Source organism: Lonchura striata, chromosome 4 (assembly GCF_050655825.1).
Source record: "Lonchura striata isolate lonStrDom1 chromosome 4, ASM5065582v1, whole genome shotgun sequence".
Taxonomy (NCBI): Eukaryota; Metazoa; Chordata; class Aves; order Passeriformes; family Estrildidae; genus Lonchura; species Lonchura striata.
This window is the reverse complement of record NC_140706.1, coordinates 9,099,474-9,120,629: the sequence shown is the minus strand read 5'-3', so window position 1 is coordinate 9,120,629 and position 21,156 is coordinate 9,099,474. Positions and strand designations below refer to the sequence as shown.

The 21,156-nt window shown below is 38.2% G+C and overlaps 1 protein-coding gene and 1 long non-coding RNA gene across 9 annotated transcripts in view; one reads left to right on the top strand and one right to left on the bottom strand.

The window, feature by feature from the left end:
• Positions 1–33: 33 nt before the first annotated feature.
• Positions 34–21,156, top strand: part of LOC146767522 (uncharacterized) — a 40,697-nt gene continuing 19,574 nt past the window's right edge. For 2 of the 5 annotated variants that reach the window (XR_014954662.1, XR_014954664.1), the window contains exons 1-2: positions 721–860; positions 1,808–21,156. The exon at positions 1,808–21,156 is cut by the window's right edge. This is a non-coding gene — a long non-coding RNA (uncharacterized LOC146767522). Of the gene's footprint in view, positions 861–1,807 lie in introns of all 5 variants that reach the window. The other 3 variants (XR_014954663.1, XR_014954661.1, XR_014954665.1) reach the window with 3 other exon arrangements.
• The window catches only part of CFAP99 (cilia and flagella associated protein 99), a 49,124-nt gene continuing 32,238 nt past the window's right edge, over positions 4,271–21,156 (bottom strand). For all 4 annotated transcript variants that reach the window (XM_085577584.1, XM_021550731.4, XM_085577583.1 and 1 more), the window contains 7 exons: positions 19,424–19,512; positions 16,960–17,164; positions 15,185–15,326; positions 14,257–14,408; positions 11,874–12,079; positions 5,197–5,356; positions 4,271–4,590 (listed from right to left, as the gene is read on the bottom strand). In XM_085577584.1, coding sequence (XP_085433710.1) covers positions 4,423–4,590; positions 5,197–5,356; positions 11,874–12,079; positions 14,257–14,408; positions 15,185–15,326; positions 16,960–17,164; positions 19,424–19,512 — 1,122 coding nt within the window. In that variant the 3' untranslated portion in view covers positions 4,271–4,422. The remainder of the gene's footprint in view (positions 4,591–5,196; positions 5,357–11,873; positions 12,080–14,256; positions 14,409–15,184; positions 15,327–16,959; positions 17,165–19,423; positions 19,513–21,156) is intronic.

Below are 21,156 nucleotides of genomic sequence, written 5' to 3'. Positions count from 1 at the left end.
GCGGCCCCACCTCCTCTGCTGCCGCGGGGCGTGCTGGGAGCTGTAGTTCCGCGCGGGCGTGGGGCCTAAGCGGGGCTGTAGAGGCCCGCTGAGTTTTCTCGCCACCCCTCGGGAAAGGTCTCCTGGTCCTCGGGTTAGTTCGGGCCTGACAGACCCCGAAAGGGGCGGCCGGAGCCAGATCGTGCTTTTGCTGTGTTCTCTGGAGCTGTTGTACCTGGAGGTGGAGTGTGCGTGAGCTTTGGGGTGGGGTTCCCTAACCCCCTCCCCCCCCCCCGCCTTCCCCTTCCCCCTCCCCGTCTTCTGGAAACGTTTCGCAGAATGTCAGATTCGTGGAGTCAATTAGGTCGGGAAAGATCTTCGAGATCATCAACGCCAACTGATGACTGAACACCACCATGTCAACCAGAGTGTTATAAACTGCTCGTGCAGAAGGAACACTTAATAGAGCTGTGTGGTGGTTACTGCACCTTGTAACAATCCAATTCCTTCAGAAACATTGTGCAGCTTTTATACCGAGGGCGAAAACCAACACCATACGTGGCAGACCACCAGGGGTTCCTAAAGACCCTCAAGAGGCTCCTCTGAGGCTCACTGGGCAAACCCAGGCAACTTCATATCTAACGCTTCTCTGATTAATACGCACACCACAATATAAGGAAGATATTAAACTAATAGAGGGCATCCAAAGGAGGGTGACAAATATGGTGAAGTGCCTTGAGGGGAAGCTGTGTGAGTAACAGCTGAGGGCACTTGGTCTGTGCAGCCTGGAGAAGAGGAGCCTGAGAAGACAGAGACCTCAGTGCAGCTACAACTTCCTCATGAGGGGAAGAGGAGGGACAGACACTGATCTCTGCTCTCTGGTGAGTGACAGGACCCAAGGAATGGCCTGAAGCTGTGTCAGAGGAGGTTTAGGTTGAATATTAGAAAAAGGCTTTTCACCCAGGGGATGGCTGGCCGGTGGAACAGGTTTCCCAGGGAAGTGGTCATGGCACCAGCCTGACAGAGCTCAAGGGGTGTTTGGACAATGCTCTCAGGACAATCACATGATGTGATTCTTGGGGATGGTGCTGTGCAGGGCCAGGAAGTGGGCTCAATGATCCTTGTGGGCCCCTTCCAATTCAGCATATTCTGTGATCTCTGGCTAATAAACACATATATCATCTTCAGCCAGGCATGCACATTAGGCCAAATTATCCCCTGTGCATCTGGTGTTGTACTAAAGTAATGCTTGCTTCTTAACACTGTATTGGTGTTAAGGAGTTTTAGTCTTGATTTTTGCTGACAAGATCATGGCCATGTCCAGTATTTCCTTAAACACCCCCAGGGATAGTCACTCCACTACCTCCCTGGACAGTCCATTCCAATATCAAATCACCCTTTCTGTGAAGAAATTATTTTTCTCAGTGTGCTTTCAACAGACTGAGCAAAATTCATCAGAGCCTTTAGTGTGGGAGATAAGTTACCTCTTACCCATGGAATAATTACTCCAGATCCAATGTCTAACTTGTAAACACTTGCAGAGGTGTTTCAAGATCCTTACCTCACTATCAAAAAGGGTTTTCTCCAACAGTTTTACCTTAGCACAATAAGCAGCTGACCTTCTCTTATTTATTGCCCTGTGCCTGACAATTTGGCTGTTCATAGATGAACAAGTCACTAGCTTCCCCTAGTGACTTGTCTTCCCTTCTCCTCCTCTGGGAGAGGAGTACTGTAAATTTGCACTAGGTATTTTTTTCCCTGCCATCCCAACATAACCATCTCTGTGTCTTTAATTTCACTGAAATAATAAAACACCTATATTCTCTAGGGCACTTTGGATTACCTGACATGGCAGTCACTGAGCGTGTGGAAGAGGGAGCCAAATGCCACCAGCAGTGACCATGTCACCTGAGTGGGGAGTGCCTGTCACATGGCAAAACCCCTTGGTCTTCCTCAGGTAATCTGGAGTTTGTTACACCTCCTTACACTGTAGTGGCATGTGAAGGCTTCTGTGGTCTGGCTGTGCTGAAATGAGAGATCCCTGAATGTGCAGCTTCCAGCACTACAAATGTTTCCTTACGAGTCTGTCACTACGATCAGACAGGTGCAACCTCTGATTTTGTTCCTCTGTTTTGATGGACGATTTCAGAGTCAGCCTTCTTCACTCAGGCTCTTCTTCTTGGCTGTGAATGGTGTTACAAATGTGTAAATGAATGAATCATGAATTATTCATCCACCTGTGTGTGGCTGCAGCAATTGTAGAGGCGTTGCTCCCTCAGTTCTCTGTGTGTGGCTGCAGCAGGTGTGGATGGTCCCTGCCACAGGCACCAGCTGAGGCAGCAAGTTGCAGTGAGCTAAGTGCCTTCACAGCTCACCTGGCTCCAGTTCATTGCAGCTGCTTTTGTAACACAAGGCTAACAAGTCCCACCAGACCTTTGATTGCTCTGCATTGCTCACCTCAGGTTTCCATGTACCACACAGGAATACTAGGGAATGTCCTCTAGAAGCCAAGGCAGAGTGGTTCTGGATAGGATCTGCTGTGTTCAGCATCAAGTTATACACGTTTGTCAGGAGCAAGGTGGTATTTTTTATGTTATTCTGTGTATTCTGTTGCAAGGCCTGCCATCACTGAAAAATCAATAGGCTGTATTGATACAAAAATACCAATACAGGAATATATTGGTATTTTCTTCAAAACACATTGTTTTACATTCCTCAAAATCTTGATTCTGAAGGTGACTTTATGCATCAGATCCCAAAGTAACAATAGGGCTATTTGTGATTTCTGAAGGCAAAAATTCCACAGCTGGATTATTGAGATTCATCTATTCCTCAGTCCTTTCATTTGAGAGCAAAGAAAATATAGAGAAGGAAATAATTCTGAATCAGCTTGATTGCAATTCAATAAAAATTTTGAAAACTTGGTCCAAAATCACAGGGGAAGAAGCTTGCAGTGTGATGGGGATTTAAAATTTCCACAATCTCAATATCTGCTTAATGATGCTTTTGTTTTTCCTTCTTAAAATTCTTATGAAAAGGTTTGAGAACTGTTCAGCTGTGCAATATACTAGACCATGAGTGTCAGCTGTTAATTGCTGGCTTCTGGAAAATTAAGGTGTTAAGAGTCACCAGTTAGCTTTGTTGCTCTGGAATGCAGTGTAAAAGAATGCTGAACAACCACAAAGGAAGACAAACTCCCTGCCACCAAGGGTTTGTCATTTAAAGATATACAATACTTTACTAGACATGGTGTCATGGTTCCCTTTTCTATGTAGTTCTACTTCTATGATTCCTTCTTTTCACTCTCCTGTGTTCCTTAATTCTTGCTCTGGAGCATGAGCCCAACCTGCATTGCCTTTCTAGACTATTAGAGCATTTACTTGGAGTGAAAAATAAAGCACATTTTATCAACTTGTGGGTTGTGGAAGTGATCTTCACAGCTAGATGGCAATAAAAGAATTCCATTAGACCTCCTTCAATAAAAAGTGAGAAATGCAATGTTGTGAGAGCATTAGAAGCAGCTGCCTGACTCTAATGTCAGCGACAGTCTCCTTCAATTTAAATATTTGCAATAGCCATAATTAAACACTTAGTAACTGGCATTGAGTTAAAATAGAAATACATTACATAGACTTACTGCTGGGCGAATTTTAATTTTGATTTATATCCTCCTTGGCTTTGTGCCTGGATAAGTTTTTTGATTTAAAGGCTGTTTTACACAGTATAGAAATTGTCAGAGGGCAAATTGTCTTCTAGGTGAGTAACAGAATTTTTACTTCTTCTGGAAGCAGCTCCCTAAAGAGATCAATGTTATGTTCTCCTTTTACTGTTTAAAGACTGAAGAAATTTACATCTGCAAATAGAGAGATGGCCTGCCTGGGTCACTGAATCTAGACTGACTTCAGGAGGCTTTCACATCATCTAAACCTTCTGAACAGTTTTTCCCTCATCCTCTAAAACAGTGTTGAAATTGGCAATCCTTGTACATAGTTACAGTCATGTAAGAAGGCATTTTAGGAACTTGGGCTGACCATGCCTTCTGAAAAGATGCATAATGTAAACAAATATTCCTTGGGGTTTGCCCTCATTTTTATTCTTTGGAAAAATGATTGTAGCAAACCATGGCATAGTATACCAAACCAGAAATACAGGCCTCAACATTCTTACACAGATATTTGCTATTATGCTGTAGGAGCTCTGATGATAATGTTTCTTAAAGCTTTTGATTCTAGCAGAAAAAATCATTATGTAATGAATCATTTTATCATTATAAAATAACATAAAAATTAAATTATATTACGCACATTTTTATTCTATTGTGCCTGTAAGACCCACATTTTTCTAATCACATTGTAAAGGTGAAATAAAGAATACAATTCAACCTTGTAGTAAATAGGTACACTGGGATATTTCCAGCAGGCCTGAATTTGTTCCAAATGTGTTTTACCTCAGATCAGAGCGCAGTACACAGGCTTTGGCTCCACTTCTTGCTGCTGCAATGAGCTCCCTTTTCTGAGCTGCCTCCCTGTCCATGAAGCCATGCTGAAGGATTCTGAACTGTCTTTCCCGACTCTCTTCCAGTTCTTTCCAATGGTTCCATTGAAAAGAATCCTGCAGGAAAGACACAGAGATGATCAGACTGCAGGTTATACAGTGATACGTTTCCTCTTTAGTGAATATACTTCTATTTGATAATGTGCTGGCTGACAACACTGTTTGCTCACATGATTGGGAAACTTGTTAGCATCAAACTTGGTGTGATGAACAGAGTGGGTTGCCTACTTTAAGATGACTTAAACACTGCTGCAACTCTCCACAAAACCATGGGAATGATAAACTGTAACATGCCTTGGGTGGGAGAGGGGTGAGCATCCCAGTGTGGTGTGATGGGACATGTGTGATGGGAAGCTGGGAAAGACAAGAGTTGGAGATGGGGTAAGATGCTGTCTTGATGGGATATCAAGTGTGTGGTGGTAGGAGTGGGAAGGCAGGTGTTGAATGGATGAGTCCTGCTCTGTGACTGCAGAACATGTGAAAAGAAGGTGAGGTCAAGGCCACGGCTGGAGAAATTGTGCCTAGGCAGGAGGCAGGGTGTTGTTATTGCCAGCCATGTATGGCACCATCTGCCTCTGCCCCCATGCCAGTGCTGGCAGTTGAGCAAAGGTCTGTGAACAGCAGGTCTATTGCAGATCTTTTCTCCTTATGTAATAACCAGACCTTGCTTGACACCATTCTGGTTTTCTGGGGGCTAATCTTCAAGAGTCCTGCTTGTTTTTTACGCTCCATTGTTTTTTCTGTAATCTTCTTCTGCAGGTTTAAAATCCGTTCATCTTTCATGGGTCTGTCACGGGACTGGGACTTTTTCTTTTCTTCATGCCTGAAAAGTCAAAAAGAAATAATGAGAAAGTAAAATATTATCATCCCCACAGAATAAGTCCATCTGAGCATATATTACCTTAATAATAATGAATTTACTCTTGCTTCTGAGAACCAGTTAGATTCAAAAGATATTTAAATTATATAACTTGCATGTGGCACTCACAATTTGCCTCTTGTTTACAGAACAGCATTACTAAACCACATCAAATAATTTTTTCCCACAGGATGCCATGATAACAATATCTGGAGTATTTCAATCATGACATGACATTCTTTAGGAAAAAAAAGACATGCAAAACTTGGGATAATACTGCAGCTCTTTGCTTGTGTGAACTATGGAGTGTGCCTTATATGATCATTAGTATTCATCTTGATTGCTGTATTCCTTAGAAAATAAAATATTTTTTTTCTGTGTAATGCCAATGCCCAGATACAGAATCAATTGAATGGTGATGTCTTAATTAAGGTTAGTTGCTCTGTGTGAGCATAAATTGATAGCAGCATATGCAGCCTAAAAGTAAGGCATACCAGAGGCATTATTGGATAGTCTTCCTTCCCCCTCATTTCTATTGCAGCCAATTTTGTGTCCCCTGGAATTTACATTTTATCTGGTTTTACATACTTTCACCCAGTTGGCCCAATTTACCCATAACTGCTCCATGTAGGTTATGACTCACTTAATATCCAACTTTCTCTTTTATTCAACATTGCCCTCAAATTTAGCTTAGTAAGGTCGAATTGTAGAGTTAATATTATGTAATGAGCAGCTGTGATTCTCTGGCTAGATTCAGAGCTAAAGGAAGTGTCAGATCTTCCAAGAAATGTACACAGTTGTATAGCCATGTTAGATCTGCTAGGAGCAGCTGGCAAAGGATAGTTTAATAAAATGTCTTTTTATATTTTTATGGTGCAACGTTACAATTGCTTTTATTGGAAACCAAATAAAAACTCCAAATGACCCAGAGCAGAGTGCACCAGGGCACTGTTCAGAGATTCTGTGCTGTCATTCTGTCAATGGCAGGACTAGTTTCACAGGCAAGTTGCCTTTTGAAAAGAAATCTTTTACAACTGAACCCTTTTCTTATATCTTGGATGATTTCAGTATAAGACACACTTCTCAAGAAGCTGGCAGATGGGAAAGAAGGAAGAAGTACCTTCTGATGCTAAACACACAAATTTGCTTTTAAAAAGTGTCTGTATCAAGGATTCAAGGATCCAAACAGTTCTTTCACCTTGGGAGAGATGGCTTTTGCCTGCCTTGTTAGTTTTATCTCTGCTTATAGGAAACTCTGTGATAACAAGTTCTCTTCAGCACAGCCATTCCATACTAGAGGTCCCCAAATCCTTAGGAACTGGATGAAGGGGAAATATGACCTGTGCCACATTCTGAAATGAGACTGTGATAGTTAACCTTGGCTTCTCTTTTCCAGTTACTTTCCTGGGACACTCCCTGAACCCCTCTGCTCCATGTGTCATGCTATCTGGTTAGGATAAGGTTTCCTTATCCACTTTAAGACTGTGATATACTCTGCTACACTGAGATTAATTTTTAACACTATATTGTAATTCTAAAAACTGTCTGCTATCACTTAACCTGATTGATGGCATGGTTTATTTCTATGTGCACTGTATGAAGGCATTGTATTCCAAAGGATATACAAGAATGTAACAAGTAAAAGTTTTATAAAATATAAGTTTTAAGTAAATACTTGATGATTAAGTCTTGTCCATGAGAATAAACAACAAAATCTTTCCTTACATGCAAATCTAGATTCTTGTAAATAAAATTAAAGGAAATATAGCAAGAGGTTTAACATCAGGAAGCAGCAGCAGATGCTTCTATATTAACATTATGAATAGTTGCTTATTTCCAGGGTAATATTATTTCCTTTTCTAAGTGTAGTCTTGTGCCAGTCATCTACACTATTCCAAAAAGCTGCCAATCCCATAGATTTTCAGATGCCACACCATATCATAACAGAAACTCCAAGAGACGAAGGAATGAAAAAACAAATTTTAAAATTCTGGTTTTCTGTCATCAGTTGAGAACTTTGAGGGCTCAGGATAGAAAAACCTCTTATGATCTCTTTCACCTCATATAATGTATTTCCTAAGGATGTAAGTTAACAGCCAGTCAGAATGGGATAGTACACAGAAAAATCCTCTCCAGATCTATAGAAAATGATGTGATGATTTATTAAAATTCTTCTCAGCTATATTTAAAAAATGGGAAATTTGAAGATTTGAACAGAGGTTTCTCCTATAATCTGTATTTGGCTCTTCATTTTAATTTTCAAACTCCAGCTTTGCATCAAAAGTATAAAGACATAGATGTATGTAAGAGCTGTAGTCAGGTCTTAACTGACTCAATATTTGTAGGAGGTTGAGTAAAAATGACCACTTGACCATTCTAGGCAACAAAATATCAAGCAGCTAGGACTGTATTTATAAGCTCACACTATAAAATGGAGTCTTGTGCAAAAACACAAATATTTTTTTAAAAGCAAAATTGCTTATATTGAAAATAACAATATTTTAAAAAAATTTCTCATAGCCTTATTGAGTGGGGCTGTCTATACTTCACAGTATCTTGCTTTTTTCTGTAATGCACCATATAATTCTAAGTTACTGCAGTTAGCAAACTGAATGTATCCAACTGTTAACAGCTCACTATTAAGGCAGTTACTATTTTGACATTTAAGAACACTACACTATTAGACTGATTACTGTTTTGTACTAATGTGAATGATTTAAGCACTCAAAATCCGACTCTCTTCCAAAACAATTAATTTATTAAGCACCTAATTTTAGGTGGGGAAATGATTGCTATTCATAACAGTGTTTTTCTCATGTGAAGTAAAAGTTTTGAAGTTGCATAATCAAAGTTCAGTCACTAAATCACAGAATGACTGAGTCTGGAAGGGATCTCTGGGGGTCATCTTGAGCACCCTGTGTGTTTAAGCAGAGCCACCTTGAGCTGTGTGAGCTGGTCTGTGTCCACATGGCTTTTGAACACCTCCAAGGATGGAGACTCAACAACCTCTCTGGAAAATCTGTGCCAATGCTTGGTCATCTTCACAGTAAAAAGTGTTTCCTCATAATCCTCTTGTCCCCTCAGTGGCCACCATTGAGAAGAGCCTGGCTTTTTTTTACAGCTTCTCATATTTCTGGTCCATCATTACTGATCAATTTCCCCCTTTGTTTCAATGATAGTGAAGGACTCATTACCTCCTCCTGCTCCTCCTGCTTTGCTTGCTCTGGCTGCCTTCACACTATTGCTCACCCTTCCCCACCTCAGGCCAAGAGAGAGGGGTTACCTTTGTCTCAGTGTGTGTGGTCAGTGCCCCTTGTCAGGGAGGGATCTGAGCACTGGCAGTGGCAGGGAGAGAAAGGATTGCTCTGCCATCTTGGCAAACACACCATCAGTTGTAATGCAGTGCTGGGAGTCCAGTGTACCATAGCATTACCAGTGTGAGATGGGGATCCAGGGAACTTTTGACTTGGTGGGAGTCTGTACATCTTCCTCACATACAAGGAAGTCAGGGAGGATTAGTGCTGCTCTCTGACAGCTTTAAACCACGTGAATGGTGAGAGCTTGCAGCCCCAGGCTTCAAGTCCAACACGACGTAACTCTCCCCCCAAAACACAGGTAATGTGGATGGAGGGAGCTTCAGACCAATTGGTTTGAACTACTGTGTCATTCTCAGGACATTAGATTGCAGCAATACATGTCCCTCACTAGAATGAAATGTTAATGTACTCAAGTACACATGCATGTAACTTGAGTACATTAACATGCATTCAAACACACACACAAATCTGTTGGTGCTTGAGTTTGAAAGCTGAGAACAGAATTGCTTGTCCACATCAAATGACAGTGCTGATTTTCAAATGGTGTGAAATTCTAGCAATTAAAGGGATGTCCAGCATATGTACCATCCTGCAAGCACTCACAAAGCTACTGCTGTGATAGATGTTACAGCTTGCAGTCTATTAAAGGACAATGTGTCTGTAATTTTTCATGTTCCATTTCCTATTTTGTTTAATATAGCTCATTATATACTTGCACAATGTGCTTCTCTTGTGTTGATGTATGACTGTGAATGTTATTGAAAGGAACCTGCTTGGTAGGGACCTGATTAAACTCGAGCTGTCACTAAAGCAGGTGTTTAGCATAGTTTAGCTGCCGTACTTTAGCTGATTAGTAGTAGCCTTCAACATAATGCAATTTAAGATGTAATACATAATTTTATATTGATGCATAAGGCTAACTTATGAGGACCATTGGTAAGATTTGCTATTCTATCCCTATAATGATGAATCAATTCTGTAAACATAAAAATTAGCTTTTTACACCTCCTGTGCAACATAGCAAGAATAGAACCCAAGCAATTAATCACTCACACTGGTTTGAGAGGTATTTCAGGATTCAAAATCCGCAAATAAGATTTAATACACAAAGTCCATAGTTTCTATAGAGAGAAATAAAAACTGCATGAAAGTGTCTAGCATTTGTAAATGCCATGGCCAGCATGCGATATTTCTGTATTAACAAAAATAACACCAGAGATTTGTATTCTGTATGAAAATGCATGAAATACACTCTCATAGAAAAACATTTTTGATATACTATGATGATGCCTTTTTATAGGAATTACTTCCAACATATACATAAATTTTATACATACATAAATTGCTTAGGGACCATGAAAGGAAAATGTCTTCTAACGTCTATAATGAAACATTATATTTCTTTATTTAGAAAGCAGATAGGGCTCCATTAATATTACTGTATAACTTACCAAGAATCTGACCAGATTGACTGATTGAGTCAGAGGCTTGAAATTTAGTGTATAATTTAATTTGGATTCTACTATCTTTGGCACGTTGGTCTGTTCTAAAAAGCATTTCAAATGACAGAACAAAAAGTGAATCAAAGTTTCTCATTCAAGCACAGCTTATTTCAGGATCAGAACAGTTTTAGTTCTGAATTAAGGCAAAGAGTCTAGTTTAAAGGAACCCAGCCCTATACAAAATTCACAGACTGCACATCTAGAAGAACAGATGATTCTTAATGCAGGTACCCGTGAAACAGGTTTTATGTAGTACACAAGTTCTTAATGCTTAGTCTCCATCTCTAGTGGAAAGCAGTGGCTTGAGTTATTCCCACAGGCTTTCACAATACTGAATGTTTAGCAATGATAGTATATTTCCAGCTCCAACTCCATTTCAGGTTCTTAAGTCTTAAAATCTTTTCTTGATGCATACCGTAGAAAAGAAGGTCACTGCTCTGTGGAGTCAATCCACTGCAGCTGCAGTTATCAATTCATTAAATACATTAAACTATCTTCTCAAGTACTAACATGGTAAAACCCCAGTCTTTGGAGACTGGTTATCAGTAACAAACCAAATTAGAGCTGAGGCGAGTGAAAACTAAAAGAATACATCAATACTGCCTTCTGTAACTGAGATGTAGAATTGGATAATAAATGATTAACATGAATTGAACTCTGAGAAGTCACCTTTGGCAATAAACATGAATCTCAGACATGTTTAAAAACATGTGTTTGTAGCCTGATAGAATATGTCTTCTGAATGTCAGCCTGAACATCAGTTTGCAAAATAAATATGGCAAGACAAGGACTTATCTCTCAAAGCCACAAAAGGGAAAAGAAAAAAGGCAATTAGAAAGAAAAAAGTGGCAAATATTTAAGATGCAGTAAAAATGGTATAAGATCAAGAGGTGTGCCATGTTGTTGTATACTTTTACACAGGCTTTCTTCCAGTTGAGCTTTATTTGTCAATAGCTTTAACTTAGATTTTAAAACCCTTGTGGAAGGGACCTGTCTTCTGCACATGTGAAGCATCTGCGATGGTTATGTATCCTTTATGACAATGATTAATAAATTTGATAGTGAATAATAAATGTTAGTCATGAATGCAGAATTTGCTCAGCCTGTAAGCAAAGAACTTCCTTTTTGATCTAATCCTATAATGTATTTAATTTATAGCTGATTATTGCTATCACAAAATCTTCTTACTAAAATATTTTTAACTTCTAGAATAAGGCCTTCCTTTTAACATTACAGAGGAAATTCAAGGAAGAAAACTACAGCTCTAGTATTGGTTTAGATGAGAATGAGAAACAACTTTAAGTGTCAAGCTAGAATGATTCTAATAACATCAAATTAGTTCTGATTAGCTGAAAAGGAACAGAAGAAAGGCAAAACTTATTTCTAAATTTATATTATTGGCTCTGAATCCTGAGGCAATACTGTCAACACTAGCCTATGGAGTGTCCTCAGCCATAAATGATGAAAAAGATTTGTTAAATCTGATGAAAATTATTTTCAAGAATTAAGAGGAAATCTTGGCCCCAGTGTAATCCTTGACAAAAGTCATACTGATTTACAGAAGGGCTGTATTTTGCTCTCTGCTTGTTCTTCTCCTCAAGAGCTGGCAAAATATTAACAAAGTTGCAATGTCTTAAATGTCACATGCTGTTTTATACTGACTTTAAAGCAGCTGCTCGTCCAAGTTCTGCTCTGAATTGGGAAATCTGGTCCAGTTTGTCTAGAATGAGTTGTTCCTTAGCTTGTTTTTCATGAATTATCTGATCTCTCTTCTCTTCCTCTGCTGCCTTCTGTGCTTCCTTGAGTAGGGCGAGGCGTTCACGTAGTTCCACTATTGACATTTCACCAAATAAACCATGGCCACCAGTCTAGAGAACAAGAAATATAGGTCTAAATAACACTGTAAATGCCAAGGGAAGAGTAAATGAGTAAAACAGAATATTTTGATTGTGTTCCAATTCACACTGAATATATTGTGATTTCTGAAATATAGGGATGATCCTAAACTAACTGGTATTTAAAAACTGGTTTTAAAATCTAGAGCATATCTTTCATAAAACATTTAAAGAAAAAGCATTGAAAAACATATAGAAGATTAATCATAAATACAATATATTTGCTCTCAAAAAAAAATTCTACTTGACTTTTAATTAGACTTTTGAATTTTTAAAATGTGTAAAACTATACTTTTTTTTTTTAATGTGTGAAGCCCGAACAGACTTTACACTAAAAATATGCACTTTTTGTATTTATCTATTTCCAAAATATGCTGTTGATCTATATGGTATCTACTGTTTTTATATGAAATTATTAGGACTAAACAATGCTTTGCACCCAGAAAATTCAGATAATAATGTTCAAGTTTAAAATATTTGAACCTGAATGTTTAATGAAGGCTTTTTAATATCCACTTTGCAATGTGAATGATAATGAGATGTTACAATCTAAGGAGAATTTCTGCACTTTAGTTTGCAAACAAAGATAGATCATTTCCAAACAGCTTTATGAAGGCTTGGAATTTTAAACTCTTGCTCTTATATATACTTTTCCTTTCCTTCAAGTCCACCATTAAACTTCAAATGACCGCAGAATTGTATTCACAGGAAGTGAAAGGGAAATGTTTTGCAACAGGGTATGTATATCTGTAGATCTCTATATCTATCTATCTATCTATCTATCTATCTATCTATCTATCTATCTATCTATCTCAGTGGTAGTGTTTGGGCATGACAAGCAGACATCAAACATGTCAAGGAAAGAGAATTTGTTCGAGGCATAGAGTGGTAGAAGCTGAATGTTTTTTGAGTGTCTGCATTTTAAAAATGCTCAGTGGAGCCAGTGAAGTAGTTCCTAAAATAAGAAAAGTTCTACACTCATTCAGTAGATACTGCTGGTATTCAAGAAATGAAAGTACCATTAAGGGAAGAACTGGTAGTTTAAAAATTAGAAGAATGAATGGGAATTTTATTTACAAATACTTAATTGCATTAAGCCTGAAGAAGCCTTTTGTAGAAAGAAAACCAGGGCAAGCTCTCACCAAGAGTGTGCCAATTCACTAGAGTGCTGCTGTAATACTCAGTATAATGGAACAGTGAAGTTGTGTTATAAAGTCACAGAACAATTTGAGTTGGAAGGGACCTTAAAGACCAGCTAATACAAATGCTCTCCCATGGCCAAGAACATCCTCCTGACCAGGTTGCTTCAAGCCCCATTCACCCCAGCCTTGAACTCTTCCAGGGATGGAGCATCCACAACTTCTCTGGGCAACCTGAGCCAGTGGTTCATCACACTCAGTGTAAAAAATGTATTTCTTATGTCCAATTTTCTTATTTTCTTCTGATTAAGTTAACAAATGAGGTAACAGAGATTTCTGGATGCTGCCTAAGTCTGGGCATTGCAGAGCCAATCACAGGCATAAGAACTGCGCATCAACAGCAAGTCCAAGAAGTTTGAGATACAGTTAATACAGTTACTACAAACTACAGACTTACACACACAAGTTATTTACACAGAATTGCAACAGCTCAGAAGGTTTTGGGTTCTCTTGACAATCTCTTTCATATACCTGAATGTTGACAGTTTTGAAAGCAAAGATTAATCTTGCTAATTACCATACACCACTGCAATATAACTAAGTATACAAGAGTCCAAATTTGTGTTGATTCAGTTCTTACCCTGACTGACAAATCTTTGAATTTGTGAAGATGCACAGAACATCTTGTAATCACTGTCCAGACTCTTTTTGTAAGATATTGGGAAACCCAGATCCTATTGGCAAAATTTGAAGAAGGTTCAAGAAGATTAAGATTTCACTTGCCATCAGAATATTCTTCTTGATAAAATTTTCACTTTATAGACTTTGTCAATGTTCCATTTCATATCTAACTTTTGTCATGCAATATGACAAAATACAACATGTGTGGAGTCACTTTGTACTTCATCCATCCAGACTGTCATGTATCTGCAGTACACAATCCATCTGAATGTGTGAAACATATACAGTACACATTTATGTAAAACTAGTAGTTTATTCTTTTGAGCTTACCTCTGTTAAATCAACAAATTTGTGTCTGATGCTAGGTGCAGACTCAAGAGCTCGTATTTGTTGAATTAGTTCGTATCTTTTCCTATTCCTCTCCTCCTTTTCTGCTAAAGCTTGCCGGAGAAGTTCTTCACTTTCTTCACAAACCTGCTGAACTGAAAGATAAGAATTAATCTCAGTTAGCTGTTTGCCTATTTTAACAAGTAGTCCATCTGGAGGAAAATTCATATGCATTCATGAATAATGATAATAATACTGATCTAAAGGCACTTGAGGGAACAGTCTGGTATTGGTGGGAGGAATCATTAAAGAAACAAATGAGTACTTCCCACCTCCACCATCTATCCTATTCAGCACATAAATGTACTATATGCATACACAGACACTGAATTACTGCTTTGTAATTTCTATTCTCATTTGTACACAGTGTTTCATTACTTAATAAAAGGATATTATAAAATAGAAAATATTCATAGTCTTCCAAGCTATGTATATCCTAGAAATGACTGAATTGCAAAGGCTGGTAGGCTCTGCTAGTCCATTTTGGAGTGACTAACACTCTTTGCCTGCCTCTATCCTTATGAATACAAGTATGGAGATACACAAGCAGAGAAGTCTGCATTTGACAAAGTAGAGTCATTATCATGTGCTACTTTTAGATGGAAGGGAAACTGGTTGCAGAACATTAATTATGTATTTCTCCTGTTTAAACTAAGAGTAATTCCCATGACCAGTACCTTAGAATTTCTAATCTTCCCATTGCCAGCTGATTCCTGAATTCATATTCATACATTCATGGAAATGTATAGCCTGGATATTTCCCTCAATTTCACTTTCCCTTCTGTAAAAATTGTAATTGGTACACTAAAGAAAGATGAAGTAATTTGGGGATATTCAGCATCACCTCTCATTTTTCTGGCAATATATATACCTATCTGTTGTTTGTATTCCTGGATCTTTGCTTTTACTTGCTTTACATTCTTGTGTCCTTCCATGACCTGTTCCACCAGCTCTTTTATTTCTTTCTGTTCCTGTAGACGTTTCTCTGCATACAGGTGCATCAGCTCTGTTTTCTAAATCACAAATGAACAGGTGAATACAACTCCTGATAAGTGGTGATCTGAGTGCCTCTAATCATTGAAACAGGGTAAGGACAATTGGATTCACACTATTGTATCATCCACAAAAGTAATAAAGGACAATGGCTGGGGCAAGAAAGAGTCCCACATTTAAGCTCCCCGCTCTGTGTCTGTTTTTTACATAAAGTATTATGCCCTGCATGACATTTGTACTGCTGTTTTCCATTATTCACTCCTACATGTTTCCAAAAGCAGACAGAAAGAGTAATTTCTGGATCTGGTTGTGAGATAGCAACCAGAAGTATGCTAATCTAATATATTGCTAATTGTGTGCCTGCAGGAACTTCTTGGGCCCAAGTCACAGCTCTGTATTGTCAATTCCACTTTTGGGTACCATATTCCTTTCTTTGTCAGAGGAAAGGAAGAAGCAGGAAAATTTATTTTCTCAGATTAGATTCCTTGCTGCTCTTCCTGTTTTAGATGGAAGACCAGAGTTTTAAAAGAAGGAAGGGGGTCAGCATGACAGCTGAATATTGGAGAATATCTGGAGATCTGCTTGTTGACAAGCAAAGGGAGATATGTGGAATTGGTTGGGCTAGAGCAATTAGTCTTTGCACATCCCCAGATCTATTCATTTTGGGACATTTCTGCTAACAAATAAAACACATATGCTTTGAAGTTGAATTAATATAATTTTGGAATGCGTATGAGCAATCACACTATGCTCAGTTGTACACACTGGGGTTCGCTTTAAGTTCTTGCTATAGTCTTCCTAAACAAACATGAAGACTCAATGCCAAAAAAGATTCAAAGGTATTGTAGGACAGAAAAGGAACTCAATAAACAAATTTTCATTTTGTAGCATGGTCTTTATGAAAATTTTGTACATTTGTGGTCTCATTTTATGTTGCTGAGACACTGTACTGACATTTGTGAGATGGTCAAGAGACAGGTATTGGCCTACAACTAACTGCAGAAATAGAAAAGAATGTGATGGTTGCTGTGAAACGTTTCAAATCTGTAGTATTTGGTGATTCTTGAACACCTGTTTAGTTTATAAGAAAAGCACTGGGAAAATGTGAGTTGTGAAAATAACAAAAAGATCTGGCAATGATTTTGAGAAACTGTGATTTGCCAGATTGAAAACAGTGTGAAAATATTTCTTGGCATAAATATGCAGTTTTCCATATAGATGGATTCAAGGAGGGCTGTCCGTCTGAATTTTCACCTAAGAAAAATCTAGGTGTGTCAGATAGTATGAAGTAAATTGAACTATGTCAGTTTAAGAAAACAAATACTTTCATATTTGTGGCTCTCATTTTAACAAGATAAAGAAATCAGTTATGTATTGTTGATTTCAATGCTAATGGTGCTTATCTCAGTATCTGTTCAAAAAGGATTTGCATAATGACAGAATATAGGGGAGCATTCTTTGACCTGCTTTTATTCAGTTTACTTCATTAAGTGTTAATCAAATGAAAAAAACTTGTATAAAGTACTTTAATGTATAAGCATTTCTGTATCTGGAAGTTATAGCCCTCTTTTTCCTTTGTTTGCAGACTCCAGTGAGTAAAGAGACTGCATAGAATTTTACACCTCTAATAACAGGTATTCCTGTATGTATTACCTCTTCTCTCAATAGATCAGCTTTCTTCTTATTTTCTTGGATTACACTCTGATGGGCTAGAACTGCCTCTTCATAACTCAGTTTTCCTTGAAGCCTCCTACACTCTATTTCAGCCAGTTGTTCTTCCAAATCTTTTCCACGCATCTGTTTCTGCCATTCCAAGAATTCAGTTGGGTCTCCAGCTCCTTGTTGCAAATTTTCAACTCTGCAAGAGAGAAAATAAGCATATAGTATTTTAGGGATCTGGCTTTGTAGCCCTTCCTTGGTTTGTAAAGCATTTCCAGTAGCCTTTGATAGAAAGTGTTTGATCTCTGCCAAGAAAAAAAGCACTTATCACAAAGCCGTTTGACAGATATATTTTAATTCCAGTCTAAGAGGTGTTCCTACTATGCGTACAGCCTGAGAAAGCCAGACTGGAAGAAAGTGCATGAGAGCAGGGACCTGAAAGTTTTCAGTAAAACAAAGCCCCAAGAGAGGGCAAACTTTAGCTGTGTATGGATTCTTGTAAGGAGCAGAGAGAATCAGGTAAAGGGATGTACATTTTCTCAGAGGACTGCGTTGCTTAGTGGTAGAAAGAACAAGCAAATTTTCTCTTTGACAGTCTTCTTGTCAACTTTAACACAGAGAACAAAAAACTTCTGCTTAACACTCTCTGTTTTGTATTTTGTCAATTAAATAATATTGCTGTAATGAGCCAAAAAAGTATTCAGCTCTTAATCAAAGTCACATCCCTATTTTTTGTGCTCAGCTGAGAAAAACATAGCAAAGCCCTGGGGCAGGCCCATGAAAGTCCTGCAGCAGAGAAGGGAATGAGCCAATAACTAGGGCAGAGACACAAACACTGGAGTGAATTGCCTCTTACTGCTGCTCCCCAATGCATATACATGTGATACATCTCTCTCTCTCTCTCTCTCTCTAAATATATATATATATATATATATATATATATATATATATATATATGTTTTGTGTTAAATGCAGCTGAAGATTAAAACTCATGAAGAAAAAATAGTGTCAAGTTACAAGGAACTATTCCTTTGCTGAGTGGAACAAATTCTGCCAGCTAGAGTGAACAGTTGCATATGTAATATGGAGGAACCTCAATATATGTGAATAGCTGATAACAGTACCTGATTGATGTTTAATATTTACCTGCTAAAATCCTGATGCATGAACCAGAACCTGTTAGGTCCAAAGATCAAATCCAAACTTACACAGTTTTTCCAGGACTTAAAATGCTATCAATATTTAGTGCTTAGCCTGCTAAGCCAGGATTAGAAGTAATACTAAAGCAGGATGACATGATGTAAGTTTTATCTTTGTGAAGTATTTTAGTGAAAATGTTATGTGATTCCAGCTGTAGAACACAACTTTCAGTGGCCATCCAGGAGTCACCCTTTATCCTCTGAAAAGCTTTGTTGCTGAATAAGGAGTAATCTTTGTCAGGATTTCTTAGAGTGCTTAATGCACAAAAAGACCTGCAAACACTTATTATCCCCCTTCCCCACCACCCTGATTCAGTGCTTGTGTTCAAAGACAGATCTGCTGCAGTGTGACTGTTTAACAATAGATGGGACTGGAGTGAAAAGAAATATGAGAGGAAGAGCTATGGAAATCCCAGTTGGTGTGTGTATAGTTTCTTCCCAGGAGACACATTTAAGCCCGGGTTAACAGCCTTGGTCCTTGCCTAAGCTACTCCAGAGATCAGCCTGCAGCCAGCCCAGGGCCAAGTTGACTCTGCTTTCTTGACTTGGCTTCCTGGCTGGACCTTGGCCCAGACTCGTCCCTTTGGACTCTCGTAGCACCCTTGGCTGACCCTGCTGCCTGTCCCTGAATCTGACCTGCTGCTTGCCAGGGGGCCGTGGAGCCTCTGTCAGTGAGGACACTGTCCCTACTTGCCCTGCTGTCACTCTCAGCTCTTGGCTTATCTTACTTTAAGGAACAGCACATTCTTAGAGTGCTATATCTGACTGTGATAGAAATGGACAGGTATTTTTATGTACATATAAACAAGTTAAAGTATCATACTTGGCATGTAGTTGATCACAGCCATTGAAGAAAATGGAGATTTTTTTATTTGGCTTAATATAGATGCATCTTGTACAAAGGACACAGAAATAGATATGTATTCAGGTGATTATTTAGTCTGGAGAACTGGAATAAATATAAAAGTGATCCCTGTTAGACTTTGCAAGTGGACACTATCCAGAGTGCTAAATCAGAACACAGTAACAGTGTACAGCATCTACACAAAGATAATTACTTTACTGTAGACATTTTCCTCAGTCCACTTCAATCCGGTTCTCTTTTCCTTTGTAATTTGTTTTTATAGAATAGAATGCCTTACAACAGATCCATTAGTTTAATTTACCTGGAATTTACTTAATTCTTTTTGATGTGGTTCATATCCTGTGGTTCATATCCAGGGATGTGAAAAGCAATCTTAGGTGGAGTGTGGTCCTACCTTTTGAGCTCCTCTTCCAATTTCCGCTGGTAGAGGGCGCCCTCCCTCAAAATAGCTGCTGTGTTTAATTTAATGGGTATATTGTCAATCTGTCAGGAAAGGGAATGTATATTCCATAGTTAGTAATGTAAACCATGAAACAGGGCATAAAAACATCTCAGCGGGTTAAAGAAATTGACCCAAGACAGCATAAATTTTGCTTAAAGCATTCATCTAGCATTAATCTGACATTCACAATGAAATTGCATGCTGTTCATAAACCACTCAAGCTGCTTAAGAAATCAGCAAAGTCCCCCAAGTGGATTATAAATTTGTAATCAGTCTTGGACCATGTCAAATCCCATAGAATGTCTTCACTTCCTTTCATATTTTCCAGTGCTCATATACATTGTGCAAAAGGATTTGATCTGTTTTGGACAAAGACAATAAACTGCCTCTCTGAAAGATGTTTAGTTAGTCAGAACAGTGAAGTAAAACAAAAGTGGCACCTTTCATAGGAAGATCTTTGAAGCATTTGATAAATAATCACTATTACAATGTAGAAATATTTCCAAGACAACTGGAATCACCCATTGCCATATCAATTTTCTAGACAGTAGAAATGAAGAATAGCTCTCAGTGACTTTCAGGCCTCAAGGTGTAACTTGGACTAGATCCTGTGGCTGCTTTGTTAACTCTTCAAAGTATTGTGTTAAGACTGACTCCCAGACAACTTCTAAATACTGAGGGAGGAAAGGATCAATTCCTCTGCCAGTTAAAATTGTTCCCTGCACAGGTAGGGTGTTCAGAGAAAATGGGTCACCTTTGCAGACACATGTAAGAGACCTGATCTGACCCAAGCAAAGCAGTGCTGCTGAAATAAGAACTGGGATCATTCCTGCAGAAAACAAAGCTTAATCTTAACATGTTTGACTTCAATCCAGACAAGTTCTGTGTTCAGAATTCAAATGTGTATTTAAATTCCAAAAACACATGCACAGAATCACTCAAGCTACATACTGCAAATATTGTATGCAGAAATATGAAGTCTCCTGAAATGCATAACTGGAAAAAACGTGTTATAAATTATATTAATTAGGTAAGTTGAGAATAGCAAACACATTCCATCACCTAGAATTCACTAAGTAAAATTACTGTTTTTATGCAGATAGCATATTTTAATGCAAAAAAATTAATTACCTGTCAGTGTAAATGATGTAAATGCCAGTGTGAATTACCTGTCAGTGACAAAATGATGATAACTTGAAGAATTTAGGAAAAGAATCCAAAACAATGTATTTTATTTCTTTTGTTTGACTTACTATGACTTCTTAATGCCCAATGAAGTTCTACCTTTTGATTTGCATCTCAACACATCTCAAAGCCTTCTGCATTATATGAACAATTTGGATTTTATGCCTGTACTGTGTATAAAATATTTCCTTAGAAATTTTCTCTGACACATGTAGATGTTTCCAAACTTTGGACAGTTTTCTGTGTATACAGATTTCATGTTCTGTATTTACCAGCTACAATTTAGATAGAGAACTGAACCAAGAACAATTATGTCAATACCTTAAACTTCAGTTTCACAGTTTATTGACCAGAAATCTGACTGACAATGAAACAGAAATATGGCAATATAGTTAAAATAACTGGGACTTCCAAGACATGTGCAGGCAGGTATAAATGAAATAACTGAATATATTCTTCTATGTCATACAGTATCAAGGAAGTTATGAATTTTACTCATT